The sequence below is a fragment of the Antennarius striatus genome, chromosome 1 (genome assembly GCF_040054535.1).
Source record: "Antennarius striatus isolate MH-2024 chromosome 1, ASM4005453v1, whole genome shotgun sequence".
NCBI lineage: Eukaryota > Metazoa > Chordata > Actinopteri > Lophiiformes > Antennariidae > Antennarius > Antennarius striatus.
The window spans coordinates 18,602,592-18,628,302 of record NC_090776.1 but is presented as its reverse complement, the minus strand read 5'-3'; the positions used below and the strand labels follow the sequence as shown (position 1 = coordinate 18,628,302).

Sequence of the window (25,711 nt, the reverse complement as noted above, 5' to 3'; positions counted from 1 at the left end):
TGTGTGTGTGTGTCTGCTGTGTTTTATTTGTGACCCCCCAGGCTTCAGGACGGGGGATGGGGGGGGGTGGGGTAACACACACACTCATGAACCCATGAACTAACACTGGACAGGAAGTGAACCAATCAGAGTTCTTTCCGAGCATCAATGTTTCACCATGAGACACAGGTGACTGAGGCAGTGGTTCCTCCCCCACTGACGAGGATCCATCCCTGGGGGGTCCTGTGTGGACACACACTCATTTACATGCCTGGAGGGGCAATGGAAGAGCAGCACGGGGGATGGGGGGAGCTTGATGGTGCTTTTAAGGCTAATTGGCTGAGTCCCCCCCACCCCCCACCCCAATGAGGAGCTGAGAGGTCCACCATTTTCCTGTCCACAGATCAAGGGCTGTGTGTGTGACCCTGTTCTCGAGGCACAGGTGACCTTCAAACGAGCTGTGAGGTCGATCCTGAAGGGACGTTCACCTTCCGTAAACTGAGTTAAGGTTTCCTCTCTGCTGCCGGTCACATGACCTGCTGCCGTGACTGTCCTCTCTCTTCCCACCCCCCCATATTCCTCCCACTCCCCTTTTGTCAGCTGCAGGAAATCTATCACCCCCCCTTTGCCCACATCTGTGTAACCTGAGCCGCCGAGCCGAACCCCACCCTCCCAAACTGGAAGGTGAAGCACTGCTCCATCTTTATTCACGGATCAAACCCTGACAACCGATCCGCTGATCTATTGATCCACTGATCTATTGATCTACTGATGAACAAACTAACGAGACCTAAAGGAGACTTCAGTCGTTTAGTTTCATCTGATTTAGACAGAAACAAACTTTATTTCAGATTCTGTTTCTCTGCTGGAATGTTTTTACTCTTGGTGGTCATTTTTCTGACATCCTCTCATCTCTGTTCTTCCAGATGAAGAACAGATTCAGGGGTTCCTTTGGGGTTACTTTGGGGGGTGTCTGGGGCTGAAAGCATTTGCACACACCTGCTGTTTTTAATGAAGAGGATTAGTCCATGTTCACACGACCCCCCCAAACTGCTGGGAACGCCAGCTAGCGACCCCCTGCGTCTGCGCTGTCTGTCGTGGGACTTCCTGTTGCTGGGTCAAAGGTCGTCACACACATGCAGTGATGTCACAGCGATCTGAAGCTAATACTGAAGAACATCAATGGTTTCCAAATAAGGACAAAAAAGGCAGGTGGGAGGGGCCTGAACTCAACAGCTTCTTCCCCACTGCAGTCAGCCTCATGAACAATGCCCCCCCCCCCAGGTAACCATCCGCCCCTCACCACTCTGCACAGACAGTTTACTGTTTGGACTTATTTTCTTCGCCTGCAATCACCATCCTTATACAGTATCTAAACTCACCGTAATGTGGATTGTAAATAGTTTTCCTATTCCTATTCCTCATTCACTACTATTCTCTTCCGCCTTTCAATGCACCGACACCGCGTCAAGTTCCTCGACAGTACTTTTTACTGTACTTGGCAATAAAACCTTTTCTGATTCTGATTCTGAAATGAAAACACTCTGCTTGGACAACTTGATTCTTCCTGTCGCTGCTTAGATTCTGTCAAAGTTCACGAACTAAACTGATGATTTCAGGGGAAAAACACAAAGTCTTTACAGCAGAGACACAAAGGGTTAAAATCAGTCTGACGTTTGACTGATTTTGTTTTTTTGCTGAGTCATGCCGTTACACTTCATGTGACGCTAAGCTAGCAGACGGTTAGCTTAACGAATAGAAGCAGATCGAATTCAATTCAGTCGCATCTCGCCACGCCCACCGGATGGGAAGTCTTTCTGCTGATAAACATGTATGCTTTCTGCTCATAAACAGCACCACCTACAGTTGAAACATCACCTACAGCTGAAACATCAACAGGCTGAAACATCACCGACAGGCTGAAACATCACTTACAGGCTGAAACATCACCTGCAGCTGAAACATCACCTCCAGGCTGAAACATCACCTGCAGCTGAAACATCACCTACAGGCTGAAACATCACCTGCAGCTGAAACATCACCTCCAGGCTGAAACATCACCTGCAGCTGAAACATCACCTCCAGGCTGAAACATCACCTGCAGCTGAAACATCACCTACAGGCTGAAACATCACCTGCAGCTGAAACATCACCTACAGCTGAAACATCACCTCCAGGCTGAAACATCACCTGCAGCTGAAACATCACCTGCAGCTGAAACATCACCTGCAGCTGAAACATCACCTGCAGCTGAAACATCACCTGCAGCTGAAACATCACCTCCAGGCTGAAACATCACCTGCAGCTGAAACATCACCTGCAGCTGAAACATCACCTGCAGCTGAAACACCACCTACGGCTGAAACATGACCTCCAGGCTGAAACATCACCTGCAGCTGAAACATCACCTACAGCTGAAACATCCCCTCCAGGCTGAAACATGACCTTTCTCTGTGTGGATTCATTGTGTTTATTTTATTCTGTGAGCTCGGAGTGTTTCACAGACGGTGAGTCGTTCATGACCTGATAACGGACACAACTGACATATCAGGACTGAATCTTAATTTGGGGTGAATTGCTCCTTTATAATTCATTGATAGGATTTCTGACCTCATCATTCCTCTGATGTCAGTCACACGTCTCTGCCCCCCCCCCATCCTAACACACATTATGAGTATGGCAAAGTGTTCCGTCCACACGCAGCGCCTCTGTTTCTTGGTCCTGAGACAACACTGATAGCATAAACAGATGTCACATGACCAGAGAAGACCCCCCCCCCAGGGTCTTCCTGGTTTAGAGTACCAGAAGCAAAGCAACACAATCCATAGAACACAAACAACATGTGCAAACTTCTGTCTTATAAATAGACTGTAGAGCGGTGTGTGTGTGTGTGTGTGTGTGTGTGTGTGTGTGTGTGTGTGTGTGTGTGTGTGTGTGTCACAGGGGAGGTGTGTGTTGCAATGCTTCTCCTAGTATATGTTTGTCAGTACAGCATCAGATCCATGACCACATGGACGGCCGCCACTGGCAGAGACACTGGAGACAAGGGGGCCACTGGCAGACAATGGAGACACTGGAGACAAGGGGGCCACTGGCAGACAATGGAGACACTGGAGACAAGGGGGCCACTGGCAGACAATGGAGACACTGGAGACAAGGGGGCCACTGGCAGACAATGGAGACACTGGAGACAAGGGGGCCACTGGCAGACAATGGAGACACTGGAGACAAGGGGGCCACTGGCAGACAATGGAGACACTGGAGACAAGGGGGCAACTGGCAGACAATGGAGAAAAGGGGGCCACTGGGGGGAGGGTGAGACTGAGGGTCAGGGGTCAGACCCAGTCTTGCAGAGAGCGCTTGCAGTGCACCAGGAGCCGCGGGGGCCCTTTGCTCTGCAGCGTGTTGATGATGGCGTAAATCAATCCCAGGATGCACAGCACCAGGACCAGTGGGATGGTCACCATCAGGATGTTCATGGTGCGCTCCTCACTGTCGTCCACCTTCAGGACTACGTCCACCTCGTTGGTGTCTTCCTCCCGGTCCTCACGCTCGTCTTCGTTGGGGTCGTCCTCTGATCCCCGGCCGGGACGTTTGTCCGTTCCGCCATCCGGCGCCTCCCGGTCTGTGTTCTGGTCACCATCCCGCCCCGCGTCTGGGTTGAAGGGGGGGCTGTTCACGTCGGGGTGTTTGCCACCTTCATCTGGGTCGGTGTCCCGGTCTGGGTTCAGGTCCACGCTGCACCCCATGAAGTCTCTCAGAATAGATTTGGGGTAACCGGGTTCGCTTTTCATGCGGTGGTTGTCAAACTTCCAGTATTTGGACCCCTTGTAGAAGAAGGTGTACGCTGGAAAAGAGAAGACACGTGTGAAGACACACACACACACACACACACACACACACACACACACACACACACACACACACACACACACACACACACACACACACACAAACACAGCTCACCCCCATCATCGCTGAGGAAGGCCCCCTTGGGGCTTGAGGGCACTGACGACCCCCACACAGTGATTGGTTTGGGGTAGCCCCGGTCAGCCAGGCGTGCCTGTTCATTGAAGCGCCAGTACCTGCAGGCAATGGTGCAGCAGACGGTGATGCTAACACATGAGCTACAGTGGTACTAACACAGGTACTACAGTGGTAGTAACACTGGTACTACAGTGGTGCTAACACAGGTACTACAGTGGTAGTAACACTGGTACTACAGTGGTACTAACACAGGTACTACAGTGGTAGTAACACTGGTACTACAGTGGTGCTAACACAGGAACTACAGTGGTAGTAACACTGGTACTACAGTGGTACTAACACAGGAACTACAGTGGTAGTAACACTGGTACTACAGTGGTACTAACACAGGTACTACAGTGGTAGTAACACTGGTACTACAGTGGTGCTAACAGGAACTACAGTGGTGCTAACACTGGTACTACAGTGGTGCTAACACAGGAACTACAGTGGTGCTAACACAGGTACTCTCCTGTGGTTCCATCCCAAAGCCAGAGGGGGGCGCTGCTCTGTCCTTTCAGGGGGTAACAATGGTTACATGAACGTTCTGACACAAGGATGTGAACACGTGATGTGCGTCCTGTTGGCATGTGAACACGTGTGTCCTGTTGGGCATGTGAACACGTGACGTGTGTCCTGTTGGGGATGTGAACACGTGTGTCCTGTTGGGGATGTGAACACGTGACGTGTGTCCTGTTGGGGATGTGAACACATGTGTCCTGTTGGGGATGTGAACACGTGTGTCCTGTTGGGGATGTGAACACATGTGTCCTGTTGGGGATGTGAACACGTGTGTCCTGTTGGGGATGTGAACACGTGTGTCCTGTTGGGGCTGTGAACATCTGTCCTCTTCCTGGTCTTAAACACACAACGTTCTGCTTGTTTATTTTTTGTCAACGATTAACAGGCGTGTTGGGAGCGTCGCCATGGATACGAACTGCAGTCCTGAGACATGGAAAACCAGTCCTAGATGAACCAATCACCAGCCTTCCCAGAACCACGCCTCCAGCAGTGTGAGAATGGACAGTGGACCCAACAGCCAACTGGTTAGCATTAGCATTAATGTACACGGAGTGAAGCCAAGGCGCTGACAGGTCATTGGGAGGACATTGGGAGGTCACTAGAAGGTAACTTGGAGGTCACTGGGAGGTCACTGGGCGGTGCTTTCTTACCAGTCTCCTTTAAAGAAGTAGGTGTATCCTGACGGCTCCCACCAGATGGCTGTGTCTATCCCATCGTAGGGAATGTCTCTGCCGTAGTCTACCAGCTCCAGGGGATAGCCGGGTTCCAGGTTAGCCTCCCTGAAAAGCCAGAACCTGTGTCCTGAAAGGACACACACACACACACACACACACACACACACACACACACACACACACACACACACACACACACACACACACACACACACACACACACACACACACACACACACACACACACACACAGAGAGCGGTTAATTAACCCTTAAACCACTGGACAGTTCCTCTCAGCTTCCTCCTGGTTGGATTTTCTTTCCTGGTTGACCTTAAACTGACCTCTGGCGTCTGAAGCGGCAGCAGCGAGTAAAACACTCACGTCATCAGTCACTGTGTAGGTAGAACAAAATCAGCCCCCATAGGACACACTCTCCAACGTATCAGTCCTTTAAAGGAAGGTCTGCTGCAGGACAACCAATCACTGAGGTCGACAGGATTTCACTGTTTTTAGCTCTCATGATTCCAAAATTAAAAATGTAGGGGCGGAGCTGAAGCCCCCCAGCAGGAGAACACCATTCTGGTGACCTGATAGACCTGTGTTCATGCTGACAGCAGACTGCCCCCCCTCCTGTTGGCTCCCAGTCGAATGTGAGAATGAAGGGCGTGGATGATGTCATCCTTCTCATCTTCTCAGCAGCTGCCCCAAAGCCTCAAGCTGTAAACTCTTGTTCTGTTTTAATCATTCCATAACTTCATCACAGCCGTTAGAGCCTCTCAGAGGCTCCAATTAAAATAATGAGCTGAGCTCTAACACATGTATCCCTGTTAGTACACACAACGTCTCCACAAACGGTGTGACTGTGTTCAGGCTGTAAAGGGAACCAGATGATGGAACACTGACTGATGGAGGTGGGTATGCTGAAGCACAACATGCCCCAAGATAGAAGCAACAATCTACTGGTGTGGAAAGACAGGAAAGAGCTGACCTTCTGTCATGCATGTTCAAACCCTGTTTTACACCATCAAAAGCCATCCAGTTCTGATTCAGAGGACGTACTGGCTGGTCCAGACAGTTCACACCCCAACATCAAGCATCTCCTCACAGGCCCCCCTTCCTCCTGAAGGACAGAGAACCTACAACCAACCACAAACCATCACATCGTCCACGAAGACAGAATTTACTGAACACCTGTGTCTCCTCTGTGGTCCAGATTGGGCTGAATTAATGCATTGTGGGAAATGCAGTTTTGCTCAAAGCACACTTTGACCGATTTATTTTTAGACAACTTTTATACTGTCGAGGGCCACATATAATGATGTGGAGGGCCACATTTGGCCTCCGGGCCTTGAGTTTGACACATGTGCTCTAGTCAAACAACCAATTTGGGACAATCAGTTCCTCTCAGCTGTTTCTGGAGGGGGGAGGAAGCCGGAGAACCCGGAGAGAACCCACGCAAAAATGGCGAGAACACACAAACTGCACACAGAACGAAACTCGAACCCAGAACTTTCTTGCTGTGAGGTGACACCACCACCCACTGCACCACAGTAGCCCCCCGGCATTCATTTTTGAACTTAAAATCATCTGCTGGGTTGTCAGCATATCTTCTTGTGGAGGCACAGGGACACAGGAACTGCCCCCCACCTCTGGTGAGGAGGGTGGTGGGCACTAGGTGACGTTCAGTCTGAAGCCACTGGACGACTCTTGTGGAACACTACCCATTGTAACCCCAACCCATTCTAACCCCAACCCATTGTAACCCCAACCCATTCTAACACTACCCATTCTAACACTACCCATTCTAACACGACCCATTCTAACCTAACCCATTCTAACACTACCCATTCTAACCCTAACCCATTCTAACACTACCCATTCTAACCCTAACCCATTCTAACACGACCCATTCTAACACTACCCATTCTAACACGACCCATTCTAACCCTAACCCATTCTAACACGACCCATTCTAACCCTAACCCATTCTAACACTACCCATTCTAACACTACTCATTCTAACACTACCCATTCTAACACTACCCATTCTAACACTACCCATTCTAACACTACCCATTCTAACACTACCCATTCTAACACTACCTATTCTAACCCTAACCCATTCTAACACTACCCATTCTAACACTACCTATTCTAACCCTAACCCATTCTAACCCTAACCCATTCTAACACTACCCATTCTAACACTACTCATTCTAACACTACTCATTCTAACACTACCCATTCTAACACTACCCATTCTAACACTACCCATTCTAACCCTAACCCATTCTAACACTACCCATTCTAACACTACCCATTCTAACACTACCCATTCTAACCCTAACCCATTCTAACACTACTCATTCTAACCCTAACCCATTCTAACACTACTCATTCTAACCCTAACCCATTCTAACACTACCCATTCTAACCCTAACCCATTCTAACACTACCCATTCTAACACTACCCATTCTAACACTACTCATTCTAACACTACCCATTCTAACACTACTCATTCTAACCCTAACCCATTCTAACACTACCCATTCTAACCCTAACCCATTCTAACACTACCCATTCTAACACTACCCATTCTAACACTACCCATTCTAACACTACCCATTCTAACACTACCCATTCTAACACTACCCATTCTAACACTACCCATTCTAACCCTAACCCATTCTAACACTACTCATTCTAACACGACCCATTCTAACACTACCCATTTTCCAAATAGCAGTGAATCAAACACGACGTCCTGGAGGACCGTTTGGAGCGTTTTAGTTTTCACTAAACGACACGTGGAGCTTTCAAACGACAGCTTCTGACATGTGTGTGTGTTGGTGCGGAGTGTGTGTTGGTGCGGAGTGTGTGTTGGTGCGGAGTGTGTGTTGGTGAGGAGTGTGGTGTTGGTGAGGAGTGTGTGTTGGTGAGGAGTGTGTGTTGGTGAGGAGTGTGGTGTTGGTGAGGAGTGTGTGTTGATGGGGAATGTGTGTTGGTGAGGAGTGTGTGTTGATGGGGAGTGTGTGTTGGTGGGGAGTGTGTGTTGGTGAGGAGTGTGTGTTGGTGAGGAGTGTGTGTTGGTGAGGAGTGTGTGTTGGTGAGGAGTGTGTGTTGGTGAGGAGTGTGTGTTGGTGAGGAGTGTGTGTTGGTGAGGAGTGTGTGTTGGTGAGGAGTGTGTGTTGGTGAGGAGTGTGTGTTGGTGAGGAGTGTGTGTTGGTGAGGAGTGTGTGTTGGTGAGGAGTGTGTGTTGGTGAGGAGTGTGTCCATTTGTTACTTACCTTTAAAGAAGACGAAGCGGCCGTCGTGTCTCTCATAGGCAGCGTCTATATCTCCAGGAAGACCCCTCCAGAAGTGATTGATGGGCATGGGGTAGTTATCCAGAACCCTGTTCCTACGAACCCGCCAGAACCACGGGCCCTGAGGGGACAAACTCTTTTAAGCGGGGCATCATTTCAGTTTGAAAACCTCACTAGTTTCTCATTTTCTCTGTCCTTATAAATTCCTGGCTGAGTGTCATGTGTTAACCCTAACCTAACCCCTAACCCTAACCTAACCCGTAACCCTAACCTAACCCCTAACCCTAACCTAACCCCTAACCCTAACCTAACCCCTAACCCTAACCTAACCCCTAACCCTAACCTAACCCTAACCTAACCCTAACCTAACCCCTAACCCTAACCTAACCCTAACCTAACCCCTAACCCTAACCTAACCCCTAACCTAACCATAACCTAACCCCTAACCCTAACCTAACCCCTAACCCTAACCTAACCCTAACCTAACCCCTAACACATCCAAAGAGACCCGAGCTGTTAGGGTTAGGGTAAGGGGGTTAGGGTTAGGGGTTAGAGTTCGGGTTCCTGATATTTCTCCATGTTGATCACAACCTGCCACCAAATCCTCTTCATAAAGAAATGTGTTTTCACTGTCGAGTCTAATCTTAACACCAGGACATCACCAGTAGAATGCTGTGTGCAGACGCCACAGACACATTTACACAAGACTCATTCACCAGTGGTGAGTCAGGCGCCCTGCTTGTCCTGGATAACAGAATCAGAGAATCTGTGTGCAGCTTCTAGGCAACAACTCCTAGTTGTGTCCTTCATGCAGGACCGGCTGGAGACACCACGACACGGGACGAGCTGGACACACCACGACACGGGACGGACTGGAGACACCACGACCTGGGACGGACCGGAGACACCACGACACGGGACGGACTGGAGACACCATGACACAGGACAGACTGGAGACACCATGACACGGGACAGACTGGAGACACCATGACACGGGACAGACTGGAGACACCGCCACACGGGACAGACTGGAGACACCATGACACGGGACAACCACGACATGGGACAGACTGGAGACACCATGCCACGGGACAGACTGGAGACACCACGACACAGGACAGACTGGAGACACCACGACACGGGACAGACTGGAGACACCACGACACGGGACAGACTGGAGACACCACGACACGGGACAGACTGGAGACACCACGACACGGGACAGACTGGACAACCCTCCAGGGTTCTGAGGTTCTACCGGCGGTATTGGAGCTCCTGACTCTACCGGCGGTATTAGAGCTCCTGACTCTACCGGCGGTATTAGAGCTCCTGACTCTACCGGCGGTATTGGAGCTCCTGACTCTACCGGCGGTATTGGAGCTCCTGACACTGAGCAGACAGATTCCACCGGCGGTATTAGAGCTGAGCAGAACAAATCTGTCACCTGCTGCCTCAGCAGCGAACAGAGACTAAATCAAATAAAAGGAAGACTGACTGCTCATTAACTGACTGGAGAGACAGACGGGCTGAGCTGCCGGAGAGACAGACGGGCTGAGCTGCTGGAGACTCCCAGTCAGACAAACATGAAGTCCTTTCAGTAAGTAATTCTGGATCTGAACACCGTAGTCTGGAATAAGACCCAAACCAGACAGGGACATCTCTTATGTCCATCAGACTGTCATCTAATGCAAGCAGCACCTCTTCCAATCCAATCAGAGCACCTGAGGTGACACCAGCTGCTAGGAGATAAATGCTAAACATAGCTATGCTAACATGCTAATGTTTAAGCAGTTATAATACTGAGACTAGTAGAGCTAAAGCTGATAGGAATGTCACTGGTTTAGCTGGTCTTTGGTCTGAAAACAAACCAAATCCAACTCAGTTCACAAATGCTGACCCGATGACAAATCTTGATGATGGAGCTGCATCCCATAATTTCACCAAAGCAGACAAATACACCTGCCGATGTTTAAGACACACTGGTTGAAAGGGAAAAGTTATCTTTGGACAGTGATTCCTGTGATCCAGACAAGCATCGTGTGGATGTGGATGAAACCCAAAGTATAAAAATAATCCCACAGCTGATCACTGCTCAGTGTCAGGAGCACTTCCTGTCCAACACAGGAACTATTTATACACTCCTCTCTGTCACATTCTAGCTGTGACAACTCCAACTTCAGTCAGGGAGTCATGTTGGGCGTCGCCTGGTCCAAGGTTGGAGCAGTGAAATACCTGGAACCCTCTTCAGAGTGGAACGCGGCCAATGCCGGACGCCACCTCTGTCCTGCAGCACTCAAACACATCGCTGCTCTGTCCTGCAGCACTCAAACACATCGCTGCTCTGTCCTGCAGCACACAAACACATCGCTGCTCTGTCCTGCAGCACTCAAACACATCGCTGCTCTGTCCTGCAGCACTCAAACACATCGCTGCTCTGTCCTGCAGCACTCAAACACATCACTGCTTTGTCCTGCAGCACTCAAACACATCACTGCTTTGTCCTGCAGCACTCAAACACATCGCTGCTCTGTCCTGCAGCACTCAAACACATCGCTGCTTATCTGTCCATAAACAGCACCAGGATGAAACATTTCTGCTGACACGTCTCCACGTATCTCCACGGACTCCTTCACTTCAGATAAGGTGCAAACCAACACTTTTGGACAAGTCTATTGTAGCCATTTCAGGTTAAAAGGGGTGTAAGTAATGTCTTTTCAATTAAATTTTTGATCTTTGGAGTTATGATTTTATTACATCATACAAAGCTGTACGGACAGTGGTGCACAGACTACTAAACATCTATATTCTCCTTTAGCATGGGGATGTTTACACAACAGAGGTTTCCTTTTTGGTTTAAATCCTCCTTCAATTCAGGATCACATAAAATCCTCGCATAATATTCACTGACAAGGAACTTTAACACCAAAAACCACACTTATAATAAAAACGAACAACAGGGATAACGCTCATGATGTCATAAAATCATAAAAATACCTGCAGCTCTCAGCCAGATGATCAGTCAAAGTAGACTCCTGCTGCTTCGTGAAGGAAACACCTGACCACACAGCGCCCTTTAACAGTATTGCATCCCATAAAACACAGCAGCTCTTCTGCTTTACAACCCACATGGACCTGATTGAAAACCACTAGCTGGCCATGCACACGCCACTCGCCTCCCACTGAGTCCACAGGACGAGCTCACAGTCAGGAAAGCCCCTCTGCTGGAAGCCAACTGCTCGCCAAGCAAGGACCAATAGTAAAGCCCCGTTAGCTGAACTTAAAGCTCTCGCCCTTCAGGCACACTGATCACTGACTGAAGTCACAATGACATCACTTCCTGTCCCTCAGACCGTTTACCTTGAAAACAAACATTTCTCCTCGGAGCATTGCCACTGTGTCAAAGTTCCCTTCACAGATGTTGGGTCCAGCGTGATCTGGTCTTTCAGTGGTCTTGGGGCGGTCAGGGTACCGGGGGGGTGCCTGAGGTGGCCTGGGCTCCGGGCGACGGGGGGTCACGGTGGGCAGAGCCTGGGTGGGGCCACTGTCTGGTAGACCTGCTTGGAGAATCAAAGATGGTTAACCTTCTGCCATGTTACTCTTCTAGAGGAGAGTCATGATGAACGGCCCCACCGTAGATCTGCTGGATGCCCCGCCGGTCGTCCTCAGGTAGCTGGAAACCGTCCGTCTCCATCCACTGGTAGAACGGAGCCATGATGGCCAGCGGGTTGTTGGAGTGTTCTAAGCCTAAGGCGTGGCCAAGTTCATGGATCGCCACCAGGAACAGGTCATTGCCTGCAGACACCCGAACATTAATGCCAGGACAAAAACAAGAACATGAGAATCACAGAGATTCACTGAATATCACTGAAAATCCCAATGAAATAATAATAATCAATAAATCAATGGGCTAGCGGTCGCTGCTAAAGGCAGACACGGCCGACACACTGACCACTTCACCAACTTCCTTTGGAGAAAAGGGTTCCTACAAATGTTCTCAAAGGAGCAGAACCAAAAACCCTCAACACTGAACCCGTTCCTGAGTCTCTGCAGAGCCAGCAAGCATCTGGCCTTCTGCCTCTGACTTCTGACCCTGGAGCTGTTTCATCAGACTAAGCGATCTGATTGGTGCTGCTGACATCACACTTCTATGGCCTGGTGATGTCATCGCTGTTCAAGTGAGAGGAATGGAGACGCTGAACATCCTCTTTGAAAAACACAAGCACCACCCCCCCCATTGTCCTCAGTGAGAGAGAGACAGAGAGAGAGACAGACAGAGAGAGAGAGAGAGAGAGAGAAAATGACAGAGTCAGACAGAGAGAGAGAAACAGACAGAGTCAGGGAGAGACACAGAGAAACAGAGAGAGAGAGAGAGAGATTTGATTAGATTTTTAAAATCACTTTTATTCATGAAGTCGATATTATAAGATAATTACGTTGACAACATCCAAGACAGATTCACTTAAACATGAACTCACACTCATATGAAACCGTCATATGAAATTTTGGCAAAATATACTTGAATTAAACCAAACACTGACTGAACACCTTTGACGAGAGAGAGAGAGAGAGAGAGAGAGAGAGAGAGAGAGAGAGAGAGAGAGAGACAGAGACAGAGACAGAGACAGAGACAGAGACAGAGAGAGAGAGAGAGAGAGAGAGCATTGAAGGACAAACAACAGGTCTTTGTGTGTGTGTGTGTGTGTGTGTCTGTGTGTGTGTGTGTCTGTGTGTGTGTGTGTCTGTGTGTGCGCGTGGTAACTATGACGACCGTTGTGTTTGACCATGAATGTGGGTGAAAGTTAGAGCCCAGCGACACAAACCAGTGGGTTTCCAGTCTGGGGGGCCTTGTTCACTCGGTTACCAGTTGTCTGTGTGGGTTCTCAGTTATCCAGGTCATGGTTATCTAAAGCTGTTTAAATCAATCCACTGGAAAGTTCTTGGAGACCTTTCTCCTCTCATCCACGAGGCTTCTTCAGTTCTGAAGTTGTCTGATCTTGTCCCAGTTTATTAACCCTGTGGGGTGTGGTCAGTTTATTAAGTTTATTTATTAACCCTGTGGGGTGTGGTCAGTTTATTAAGTTTATCTATTAACCCTGTGGGGTGTGGTCAGTGCTATTCACATTCCTACAACTGTCGTTGAAACCCTGCAAAACAGGGCCGATAAGCTACCAACCAGTAACCAAGACCAGGTAAAAGAACACCAACACCTGACCAGACCTTTGTGAAAGCTCACACAAGATCCAGAAAAGAGAACACCAGTGAGGACGGAAGAGAAGGCGGGCAAGTGGAATGGTATAGTGACCCATACATGTCGGGAGTGTCTGAGAAGCTGAGGAGGATCTTCAACAAACACAAGGTTCCTGTGTATTTTAAGCTGGGCAACATCCTCCGACAAAGACTGGTCCACCCAAAAGACCCCCCACCACACAGAAGACCCCACACCACCCAAAAGACCCCACCCCACCCAAAAGACCCCGACCTCACAATCAGAAGACCAATCGGGTGTATGCAGTTAAATGCAACGAGGAATGCTCAGATGTCTACATAGAAGACACCAAACAACCACTACACAGGAACATGGATCAACACAGAAGAGCCATCTCATCAGGTCAGGACTCAGCTGTACCATTTCAAGATACCAATGTTCTTGGACAGGGAGGTTTGAGAGAGGAGTGAAAGAGGCCATCCATGTCAAAGTGGAGAAGCCATCTCTGAACAAAGGGGTGGTCTGCGAATTCACCTTTCTTCCATTTACAATCATGTCCTTTCAAAACTCCCAAAAAGATTGTCTCAGCAGATTGACCCAGGTGATGTGTCTCATGCTAATGACCCTCATTAGCATACAAATATGAAACTCGCATTTCAACGACCCCCCTTTGACACTCCCACCAACAATCGTTGAGGATCCAGATGGGTTTCATTGGTCGTTGGAATGTGAATAGTACTGACCACACCTCACAGGGTTAATAAACTAGACCAGACCAGGCACCTTCAGAACTGAAGAAGCCTCTTGGATCAGAGGAGAAACTTCTTAAAGAACTTTCTTAAAGTCCAGTGGATTGACTTAAACAGCTTTGTTTATCAGTTGTTTACCATGTCAGTCACTGAACATTGAGGGGTGGGGGCCACACCTGAACAGTGAGGGGTGGGGGCCACACCTGAACAGTGAGGGGTGGGCGCCACACACTCTGTCATCAGCTGCTACTTTGCTCTGAAGTTGTTGAAGAACAAAGGGACAGTCTTCAGACCACCGCCCCCTGACTGTAACATTCTACCATCTCTGATCTGCCCTGCATCACATCCTACATCACTCACACACACACACACACACACACACACACACACACACACACACACACACACACCTGCGTGTAAAGCTCACTTCCATGTATGATCGGTTGCCCCACCCTAACCCCTGACCCTATGAGTGAAGGAGTGAAAGGTTCAACAATTGATTTTTTATAACCAGGTTAAACGCAAAGTAAAACTATAGAAAATGTGTCTTTATTTTATTCATTTATTTTATTTACTTTATTTTATTTACTTCTGACTGTCAGCTGGCTCAGACTGACTTCTAAAAAACACCTGAGGACCAGGAGGTTCTACTGATCCATATCACGGAGGCCAGAGGAACCTAAACACTGAGTCCTGGAGCCAACAACCAGTTGGCCGATGCAGACACAGGAGGACCTAACCCTAACCGTAATCCTAAACCTAACCTGCAGCGACATCAGCGTCATGGTTCATCACCTGGACTCACACGGGAGAGGCTGAGCAGGATAGCAGCCCAATTGAAGGCCAACGAAACAATGAGGAGAGAAGCCTTCGCAGTTACCCCTGAGGGGCTGAACGACCACGACCCACGGGTCGGACAAACACAGCTAAACCCAGACACGTGCTGTGTGTCGGACGTACACAGCTAAACCCAGACGGATGCTGTATGTCGGACGAACACAGCTAAACCCAGACGGATGCTGGCCTCTCATCTGTTCCTTGTTAGATTCTACTTCCTGTAATGTTAGGGTTAGTGTTCCTTGTTATCTTCTACTTCCGGTAATGTTAGTGTTAGGGTTAGTGTTCCTTGTTATCTTCTACTTCCTGTAATGTTAGCGTTAGGGTTAGTGTTCCTTGTTATCTTCTACTTCCTGTAATGTTAGCGTTAGGGTTAGTGTTCCTTGTTATCTTCTACTTCCTGTAATGTTAGCGTTAGGGTTAGTGTTTCTTTTTAGCTTCTACTTCCTGTGTCCTGGACTGTAAGTTCAAAAGTTGTCAACAAGGAATGATCTTCCATGTTTGGAGCATAATTTTCTTTCAAAAATCGCTTACCTTGCACATTGTGGTTTCCTATTGTCCAAGGTTCATCAGAGTCAAAGTGTGTGTCCCCACCCATTCCAGGTCCAGGGAAGTAGGCGTGAGCGAGGAACCCCCCCTCTCCATCAAAAGGAGAGCTGTCTCCATGGAAACCCGAAGCAAAGAAGATCATGATGTCGGGTTCTTTGCGGCGTCCATATTTGATCTCCTGGTATGGGATTTCATCAAATGTCAAGGGGGTCACGCCCTCCCAGACCTTAAAAGCCTGGCGGATGGCTTCATAGGAGTTATACTCGCCGATCTTTGGGGTGTAGTTCTGGACACTGGGCAACAGAGGGCAGATAGGAAAACCAGTCTGACAGAGGCTCACGTGTGTCAAGTCAAAAAACATAAAAATGAAGAGAAACAGGAAAACACTGATAAAACACTAAATTGATAATATACAAATGAGTTAGTTTAAACTCATTCAGTCTTTTTTATTATTAATATTCACATTACCACTTTAATGTGCATCAGTAGCAGGTTGCTTCTCCTTCAGACTCTGTTTTTACCTGTAAGTCAGGCGGTTCTTGCTCCATTTATGTCCAGTGAGTGCAAAACGTTTCCTCCGCACGTTGGTTTTGATCTGGCCTCCGAACTTGTCGGGCACACCGCAGCGAGGTCTCTTCATGGCGCTGACAGACAGCAAAGAAGGTGAACACATGTTCAAACCACAAACAGCTCCTCTCAAGGACCGTGGACCTGGATCAAACTTTTTGATCACATTCAAACTCATTCAATTGAGGTTTGGTGTCCAGAAGCGGTTGTAGAGCTCTGAAAGAACCTCTGTACTGCTGACCTGATGGTCTGAGGGTCCATCCGTCCAGTGACCTCCAGGCCATAAAACTGCTGCATGTCCCTGATGGCGTCGGACAGGATTTGGGCCGACTGGATGGTCGACATGTGCCGGCTGGCCTGGGGCAGGTAGCCATACCTCCTGAGCCACGACTGGAAACCAACATGAAGGAACGTGTTAGGACCGGTGAACTGCTGGAGTCCTCATTCACACCTAGAGGGAACGTGTTCAGACCGATCCTTCAAACCTCAACAGTCGACTACGCAGATGTGCGACCAAACAGTTTGGCTCAATCAATAGCAGAAAAAACATGACATACAAGTTATGGTGACAGCCTTCAGATTGAAGGTAGTAAGGCTATGTAGCAGCGAGTCAGGGACATCAAACCTGACATCTCATTGGACAACAGTCTCAACAGGTTCCTTGTCCCAGCAAAGTCCCTCGGTCCCTAAGGGACTACCAGTCTTGATTATCTAAGTCTCAGGTTTTTAATATAATTATTCATTAAAAAGGATTTTTTTTCTTAAATAATTTGGTTGACAGAGATGTTGATTATTAATTTATGAATTGCAGTTGTTTATTGTCTGTTGACATCAGACCACTGGTGATTATTAGACTACATTATTGTTATTACTGGACCACAGCCGTCCTGGAACGGTTATCCAGCAGATGAAGGCCGGTTTGTTAACATGTTGTCTGTGTTAAACCCGTCTGTTAAATGTTGTCTGTGATGAAGCTAGTGAGTGGAGCTAACGGTTGGGGCTGCTGCTCTAGAACACATCTAGAAGTTGAGGTTCTCCATGTAAGGGTCATGGTTAGGGTTCTCCATGAAAGGGTTAGGATTAGGGGTTAGGGTTCTCCATGAAAGGGTTAGGGGTTAGGGTTAGGGTTCTCCGTGAAAGGGTTATGGGTTAGGGTTCTCCATGAGAGGGTTAGGGGTTAGGGTTAGGGGTTAGGGTTCTCCATGAAAGGGTTAGGGGTTAGGGTTAGGGATCTCCACGAAAGGGTGAGGGGTTAGGGTTGTCCATGAAAGCAGTGGCTTGGCTCTTGATGCGTTCTCCTGCTTTGGCTTCATTTCATCTTCTGTAAGTTGTTTTGAAGCCTGTTTCTGACTGTCTGGTGGGGGAATGTCCCTAGGGGCGGGGGGGGGGGGGGTTGGGGAGGGAAAGATACTTCACCCAATCACAGATGATCTGCCCCACCTGTTCTGTTCTGCAGAAACCCAATCTCACACGCATGACACACTAATCCACAGACAAGCCCTCGCATGTGGGACATTTCAGACACTCGATCGGTCCGGGGGGGTGGAGGGGGACTCTCCCTCACGGGGGGGGTAGTGAATGTCAAAAGGCGTGTCTCTTTGTCCATGTCTGCTCAAGCACAGCCAGCCTCTCAGGCCGACGCCCACCTTTCACAAAGTCAAACTTCTAATCTGTGTTTGCATACACACACACACACACACACACACACACACACACACACACACACACACACACACACACACACACACACACACACACACACACACACACACACACACACACACACACTGTTTGTGTGTCTGAGGCAGTCCAATGAGAACTCAGTAAAACCAGATCCCAGATCTGTTTGCAGTGACCCTGTTAACCCTTTGCACACTGTCCACACTGCTGAAGCAATTCCGAGAATAACTCCAGTAACATCATTACCAACAAGCCAGGGCAAATGATTTGCCCCAAGGCCACGTTTCATCAGGACAAATGGTTATTCCGGAGGTACAACAGGCCTGTGTGACGTGGACATGAGGGAGGGACCGCAAAGTAAAAGAACACACACCCTGGAGGAAACAACAGAACATGTCTGGAGCGTGGGGTCACATTCAGATGAAACAGAACGACCCCTAAACCTAACCCTGACCCAACAGAGTATGTCTTAAGCGTGGGCTCACGTTCAGATGAAACCTAACACTAACCTTAACCCTAACCCAACAGAGCATATCTGAAGCGTGGGCCCATGTTCAGATCAAACCTAACCCTAACCTTAATCTTAACCCTAACCCTAACCCGACAGAACATGTCTGAAGGGTGGGGTAACGTTCAGATGAAACCTAACCTTAACCCAACAGAACATGTCTGAAGTGTGGGGTCACTGCCGGTTTAGATGAAACTGAACCACCTGAGCACATTTCTCAGTGGACATATGGACATACAGTATGTACTGGTTCTCCACTGGTTCTCTGGTAAACCCTTAAGACTCACTTTCAAAATCAGATTTCAATGAAAACAACAAAAAAGAGAATTCACTCACATGAACACATACGCGTTAAATTTAGGAGACAGCGCTAAACCTAATCCTAACCTTAGTTTTAAACCTTATCTTAACTTCTTACCTAATCTTACCCACTAACCCTAGTCTTAATCCTAACCCCTGAACCTAACCACTAACCCTAGTCCCAACCCTAATCCTCCAGCCACTCCGTTCCTGCTCCTCTAGGATCAACATCTCATGGTTGTCTTTGCTGCTGTCATAGTTATGAAGGTGGTGTGTACCCAGTCATTTGTTTTGACTCCACACACACACACGTCATAGGAACTGTTGTGAGGTGTATGGAGGTTGACAAAGTCCCCTGAATGCTAAGCATGTCTTAGACAACAAAATGAAAGCAGCGCTCATCTGTGTGTGTGTGTTTGTGTGTGTGTGTGTGTCTGCATTCTGTAGGCATCATGTATTAAATCGTCTTTCTAAGTCCTTGAGCTTACTTGCCAAAACCAAACCAAGCAATAAACAAGGAGTACTAAAACCTGCCAGGAGTGTGTGTGTGTGTGTGTGTGTGTGTGTGTGTGTGTGTGTGTGTGTGTGTGTGTGTGTGTGTGTGTGTGCGTGTGCGTGTGTGTGTGTGTGTGTGTGTGTGTGTGAGTGAGTGAACTGGCAGAGTGTGTGTGTGTGTGTGTGTGTGTGTCCACTATAATGTCAGCCAAGATCCTGCCAGAGTTTTTCTCTGAGGCTGGTCTCTGCGTCACCTTGGCCAAGAAGATGGAGTCCAGAGGACGGAGAGATGGAGGTCCAGAGGATGAAGCGGTGGAGAATGGAGAGACGGAGGTACAGAGGATGGAGCGGTGGAGGATGGAGAGATGGAGGTCCAGAGGATTGAGCCCAGAGGACAGAGAGACGGAGGTCCAGAGGATGGAGCGGTAGAGGACGGAGAGACGCAGGTCCAGAGGATGGAGCGGTGACGGAGAGACAGAGGTCCAGAGGATGGAGCCCAGAGGACGGAGAGACCGCCGTTAACAACATCTGTTAACGGCGGTCCAGACGCCCCGACAAGCTCCATGTCGCTCCTGGTGACGGTGTTGAGATGTACACACCTCATCTACCCCCAGGGCAACATGCAGGGGTGGCAGCAGAGAGCATCAGCCACGTTTAACAAGCTGACTGACAAAAAGTCCAGTCTTCTAGTCCCACACTGCACTGGGTGTGAACCTGTCTGCTGCCCCCACAGGTGGGAGAAGGAACCTTTGACTGGTCCCATCCAGTTCTGAGGTGATGGTGGGACACAGAATGCTGACGTGACACAATCTTTGTCTGAGGATGGTGGTGTGTTCAGACAAAGTGATCCCGCCTCTGGCAGTGTAAACCAGGAACCAGGTGCGGCCAGCCCCTTCAGATGCACCACAAACCTCTGGGACATTTTCTACCGTCCTTCCTGCCTTGTGAGTGAAATCAAACCAACTGGACTAAACAGTTTCCTTTGGGAAGACTTAAGTTTTGTTCTTCTTCTCAACTAGCTGATTCCATGTCTGGAATTTGAAAATAAAACCATGCGAGTAGTGGCCGGTGGACGTTCACGGTTATGTGTCTGAAGAAATCACTGAGGACGGCCGCCTCACCTCCACCGCTGCCTTGCTGCCAACGACTTCCACGCCCCACATTCTGAACTCCTCAGTTCTGGGATGTCATCTTCCTTCTCTGCTGTCCTCAGACAAAAGGGTCCATTGTGTAATGAAGATGCCTGGAGTCTCAGGCACAGTGTGTGTATGTGTGTGGGTGTGTGTGTCCCAGTTATTAAACAGTTGTCACATTCAGACATCACATGCTACACAGCTGAGACTGACCGCCGGCATCAGCCTTCTCTCGACATCTTTGTCGATGATTCATAAATAATTGTGTGATGCTTCTGGACCGTCTGTCACTGTGAAAATTCTTGTTGTCATCCAAACTTCTTGTCACACCCCTAACCCTAACTCTAACCCAAACCCCAACTCTAACCTCTGACCTTAACCCCAACCCTAACCCCTAGCCCTAAACCAGAAGACAACTAATATCCCTGAACGTTTGGTCAGGGATTAGTAAAAGGAAAAATATTGACTCTAAAGCATCAAAAGCACAGGCAACTTGTCTAAAGGTTAGAAGCCTGTTGGCACAAGAGTCTACAAGTACATCAAAAAATTGAGATGACGTTTTCAGCTTTGAGTTCAAATTATTTTTCTATAATAATCTCGGAAAAACTGGAGACCTCTTCTTCAGAAAGTTAGGATTGTGCTGTTTATACTTAAGAGGAGACAGAAATATAAGAGCTAAAAGGTTTTCCAGAGAACCCTAAAATCACATGGCTGGGATGGGAACCACAGTGTGTTTGAATGAACTGACTGGACAGGCGATGAAGGTCAATGACCTTCATCCATCCATCCATCGCAATAGATGGATGGATGGATGGATACTTAGACAGGCCGATACATCATTAACCCAACAGTTGTTAACCCTAACCAACATCTGTTAATCCTAACCCAACATCTGTTAATCCTAAACCAACATCTGTTAATCCTAACCCAACATCTGTTAATTCTAACCCAACATCTGTTAATCCTAACCCGACATCTGTTAATCCTAACCCAACATCTGTTAATCCTAACCAAAAATCTGTTATTCCTAAACCAACATCTGATTAAACCTAACCCAACATCTGATTAAGCTTAACCCAACAGTTGATTAATCCTAACCCAACAGCTGATTAACTCTAAACCTACCCTGACGGCTGTTCAACACTAACCCTATCCCAAGAAGCCAGTCTCGGACAACCGTCTTTCATTTACAAAATATTACCAAAATTAGAAATTTCTTATCCTTTAAATAATCATTCATGCTTTGTTACTTCTGGATTGTATTACTGCAATACCTTATTATCGGGCTGTTCAAGCTGCTACATAAGGACTGGAACTGGGAGGAGAGAGCACATCTCTCCTGTCCTAGCATCCTGACTCTGGCTCCCAATTAAATCTACAATTCAAACTCCTTATGATTACATATAAAGCTCTCCACTGTAAGGCTCCATCTTACATTGAAGATCTTATTGAAGTATATCACCCACCCAGGGCCCTTCGATCCGAGGATGTAGGATTTCTGGTGACCCGTCGGGTTTTTAAGAGTAGAACAGGAGGCAGAAGCTTCAGCTATCTGGCCCCTTTACTCTGGAATGATCTCCCGGCCTCGGTCCAGGGGGGCAGACACTCTCATCTTATTTAAGAGTAGACTGAAAACCCTCCTCTTTGATAGAACCTACAATTAGAAACACAGATTCTAGTGTACCAGCTGCTATAGGCCTAGACTGCTGAGGGCATTTTCTCTCTTGTTAAAGGGAGTTACTTTAATTACTTTTGGAGCTTCTGTTACTTCTTTCTTTGCTTTTCCTGCTAATATTAGATAGATAGATAGATAGATAGATAGATAGATAGATAGATAGATAGATAGATAGATAGATAGATAGATAGATAGATAGATAGATAGATAGATAGATAGATAGATAGATACTTTATTAATCCCGGAGGAAATCATATATATCCACTGCTCAGGCATTACATAACGAATAAATACTGGATAAAAACCAGGAGAAAAAGAAACACTGACATAACAGGACATACCGCAAGACATACACTACACTAACAGACACAAGCAGCACTAACAGGACTAATATACTAAACTATAACTAAAATATAAACGGTATAAAATTAAAATATAAACAGTATAAAATTAAAATATAAAGAGCATAAAATTAAATTAAAATATAAACAGTATAAAATTAAAATATAAAACAGAATAAAGTAAAAATATAAACATTATCAAATTAAATATAAAATTAAAGTATAAAATTAAAGTATTACATTAAAATTAGACTTTTCAAATGCAAGACACTACTGCTGTGTATGTGCTTCTGTTCGACAGGTGGGGAACACGAATAGAAGACAGGAAGTCCAAAGGCCTGGAAATCCCGTCTCCAATTCAGCAACTACAACTCAATCTGGACTAGAAATTCAATCTGGCCTATCTGACACTGTCTCTCTTTTCCTAACCCTGTCTCTATTCCCAGTGTGTTTCTTTTTCACCCAACTGGTCAAGGCGGATGACTGCCCTCCAGAGTCCTGCTCCGCCCCCAGAGTCTGGGTCCTGTCCAGAGTTTCTTCCTCAATGAGGGAGTTTTTCCCCTGTCTATTCTGCTCTGGAGGTTCTGTTGGGTTTCGGTCTGTTAAAGCGCTTTGAAATGTCTGCTGATGTGATAAAAGAAAGCTGATTGATTAATTGATTGACCGATTTAACCCTTACCTCTGAGTTGAAGGTGTTGTCGTCCGCTGTTCCACGCGCTCCAAGCGCGCACACGGAGAGCGCGAGGAAGGTTCGTCTCCAGAGCAACCAGAAGCTGTGGTTCCGGTTGGACGCCATGGTCTGGTCACGTGGACAATCACTTTGTGATGATTCGGTGTGTTCCGTGTCGGTGAACCGGGCGGTTCGCTGCGGCTCCGCCTTCAGGACGCCGCTGTCCCGGGACGCACGTGCATTCACACCGACACCGACACCGACATCCGGTTCCCAGAGACCAGCGGTACCGGTGACCCTCCTCCGCTCACGGGGTCCCAGAGGTCCGCTAGCGGAAGCAGCGCCTGACCTCCCCCCCCCACGGGACTCCACCTCCGGTCCGCTCAGCGAGGCGGGCCACAGTGCGTCCCGGGGGCCGTCAGGGACGAATGAAGGCGCGCATCAGGTGTTCCCGACAGGTCACGTGTCCACAGGAGAGCAGGTGCTGAGACGCGAACAACTTCTCTCCTCGGGCCGATATCCACTGACGTCACTGTCCTCTGAGTGAGCTGTCCGGTGAACGGAACCCGCACCGACGGGACGGGTTCTGTCTCCTTCCTGTTCCCGGAGGAAGTCTGTCGGCTGGCCGGTGCTGGTCGGTCACACCCCGCGGTGGCGGCGGCAGCGGCTGTCCCTCCGGTCCCGGTGCAGGACGGACACTGACCGCCCGCCGGAGTTTCCGCACCTCAATAGGAAGAAGCTGCGTCAAGCGGGACGGTGCGAGGGCGGAACTTCCTGTCGAGACTTTCAAAATAATGGCTAATAGTTACTAACGAACACGTGTCTGCTGATTGGTCAGTTCGATGTGAACGGACTCAGAGCCTCTAAAGGTGTGAACGGACACAGAGCCCTCAGGGCGGTGACCCTTCACACCTGTATAGTTCTGCTCTGACAAACACGAGCTTTAAAAGGACGCTTCCTTCCAGGTGTTTTATTTTGAAGGGCGTATTTCCTGTCTGTTCCTGTCTTCCTGCTGCAGACTTAAACCGACCTGAGGACCGAACCGCTGCACCGACAACCTGACGGGTGGAGGAGGAGATGTCACTGACGTATTTGTGAGGTCATACAGCACAAATGTACTGTATATATGTATATACTGTACACACACACACACACACACACACACACACACACACACACACACACACACACACACACACACACACACACACACACACACACACACACACAACCCAACAGCTGCCAGACTTCCAACTACACTGTATTTGAAATGTCTTCCCAAAACTGATCCGTGGTCTCAATATCTTTGATTGAATATAGATAAAATCACTTTTGAAACGCTCCGTGTTAGTGGGCGTGGCTCTGATCTTCCTATCAACAGCCCCCCCCTGTCCTCCCTCACGTTCATGTGCTTTTTTTAGTTTACATGCTCCACACGTGAACGCGCACGCGTTAGCTTTGAATCCACAATGGTCTGGAATTCTTTTAGCTTTCAGTACTTCATTACCCACCTGTTTTACTCTGATGACATCCCTTCAAAGCGGTGTGTTGTAATTGTCAGTTCGTTCGCTCGTCCACCACATATCTTCACAACCGTTGCAGATAGATGAAACAAAGAGCAGATTACTCGGGCAGCAAAGGGGATGAAAATGAGATGATGACCTTGAGAAAACTAGGTCAAGGTCAAATTTCAATTTTTGTACACTCAGGAAAGATAAGATAGAAAGACGAGGGAGAAGGCGAGTGTGAGTATGACCATAGATCAAAGCACCACCTTTTTCCAATCTGCCAGGGACTTGTGTGTGAAGGCTTGTATTTGAGCCTCAACGATTGAAGTAAACTTTGATGGTTTTCAGCCAGTGTTGTAGTTCCAACGCGTTCGAACCGACCTGCCTCCCCAGGCCTGACAGAGGGTTCTGTTGGGCTCCTCTGTCTGTAAAAGCACTGCTAAACGTCTGCTGATGTGATGGAGCGCTTTAGAAATAAAAGTGGATTGACTGATTTAAGTTGATTGGATCAAAACCAGCAGCACCTGGGAAATTCCCATATTTCTGTACAGTGTGTCGTCGTTTTTGCTGATAATCAGAAATGCAAAGTTCCTGCGTGAACAGAGTGTGTTTTCCTGGCCAGAGTTCTGCAGTAACAGTAATATTGAGGAGCAACCATGAGTCCCTGTGTCTCACTAGTCTTCCTCCACCCAGCTGAGGGGTCGATGATGTCACAGATATGATCCGACCCCAGAGGCGAGCATCAGCTCTGCTCACACTTTGGTGAGCTCACCTGTTTTGGCATCAAGAAAACACACGGAAACCCCCGACGATAATGACATATAACTACAGCATGTAGTGTGTGTTGCTATTGTCTTTTTGATTTGAGCATTCTGAATCTATTAGAATCAAATAATGGCAGTGCGGTAAGTCTTCATTGCATAAATGATGCTACCTTGCATAACATGTTACAGATATCAATCATATAATCTTTATTTTGCATTTA

General features: G+C 48.0%; 1 protein-coding gene across 1 annotated transcript; it reads right to left on the bottom strand.

The window, feature by feature from the left end:
• Nucleotides 1–469: 469 nt before the first annotated feature.
• Nucleotides 470–23,990, bottom strand: LOC137612339 (matrix metalloproteinase-15-like). Its single transcript, XM_068340858.1, has 10 exons — nt 23,228–23,990; nt 16,658–16,806; nt 16,371–16,493; nt 15,835–16,142; nt 12,139–12,300; nt 11,866–12,062; nt 8,491–8,629; nt 5,178–5,328; nt 3,946–4,064; nt 470–3,826 (listed from the first exon to the last, which is right to left on the bottom strand). The coding sequence occupies exons 1-10, from the start codon at nt 23,342–23,344 to the stop codon at nt 3,315–3,317; spliced, it is 1,977 nt and encodes a 658-aa protein (XP_068196959.1). The 5' UTR covers nt 23,345–23,990; the 3' UTR covers nt 470–3,314.
• Nucleotides 23,991–25,711: the final 1,721 nt, after the last annotated feature.

Coding starts and splice junctions, on each gene's coding strand:
- LOC137612339 (XM_068340858.1), bottom strand. CDS start 23,344: ATGGCGTCCAACCGGAACCACAGCTTCTGGTTGCTCTGGAGACGAACC. Junction 8,630..11,865: donor GAGAAATGTTTGTTTTCAAG/GTAAACGGTCTG, acceptor TTGTCCCCTCAG/GGCCCGTGGTTCTGGCGGGT. Junction 4,065..5,177: donor TACTTCTTTAAAGGAGACTG/GTAAGAAAGCAC, acceptor CATTGCCTGCAG/GTACTGGCGCTTCAATGAAC.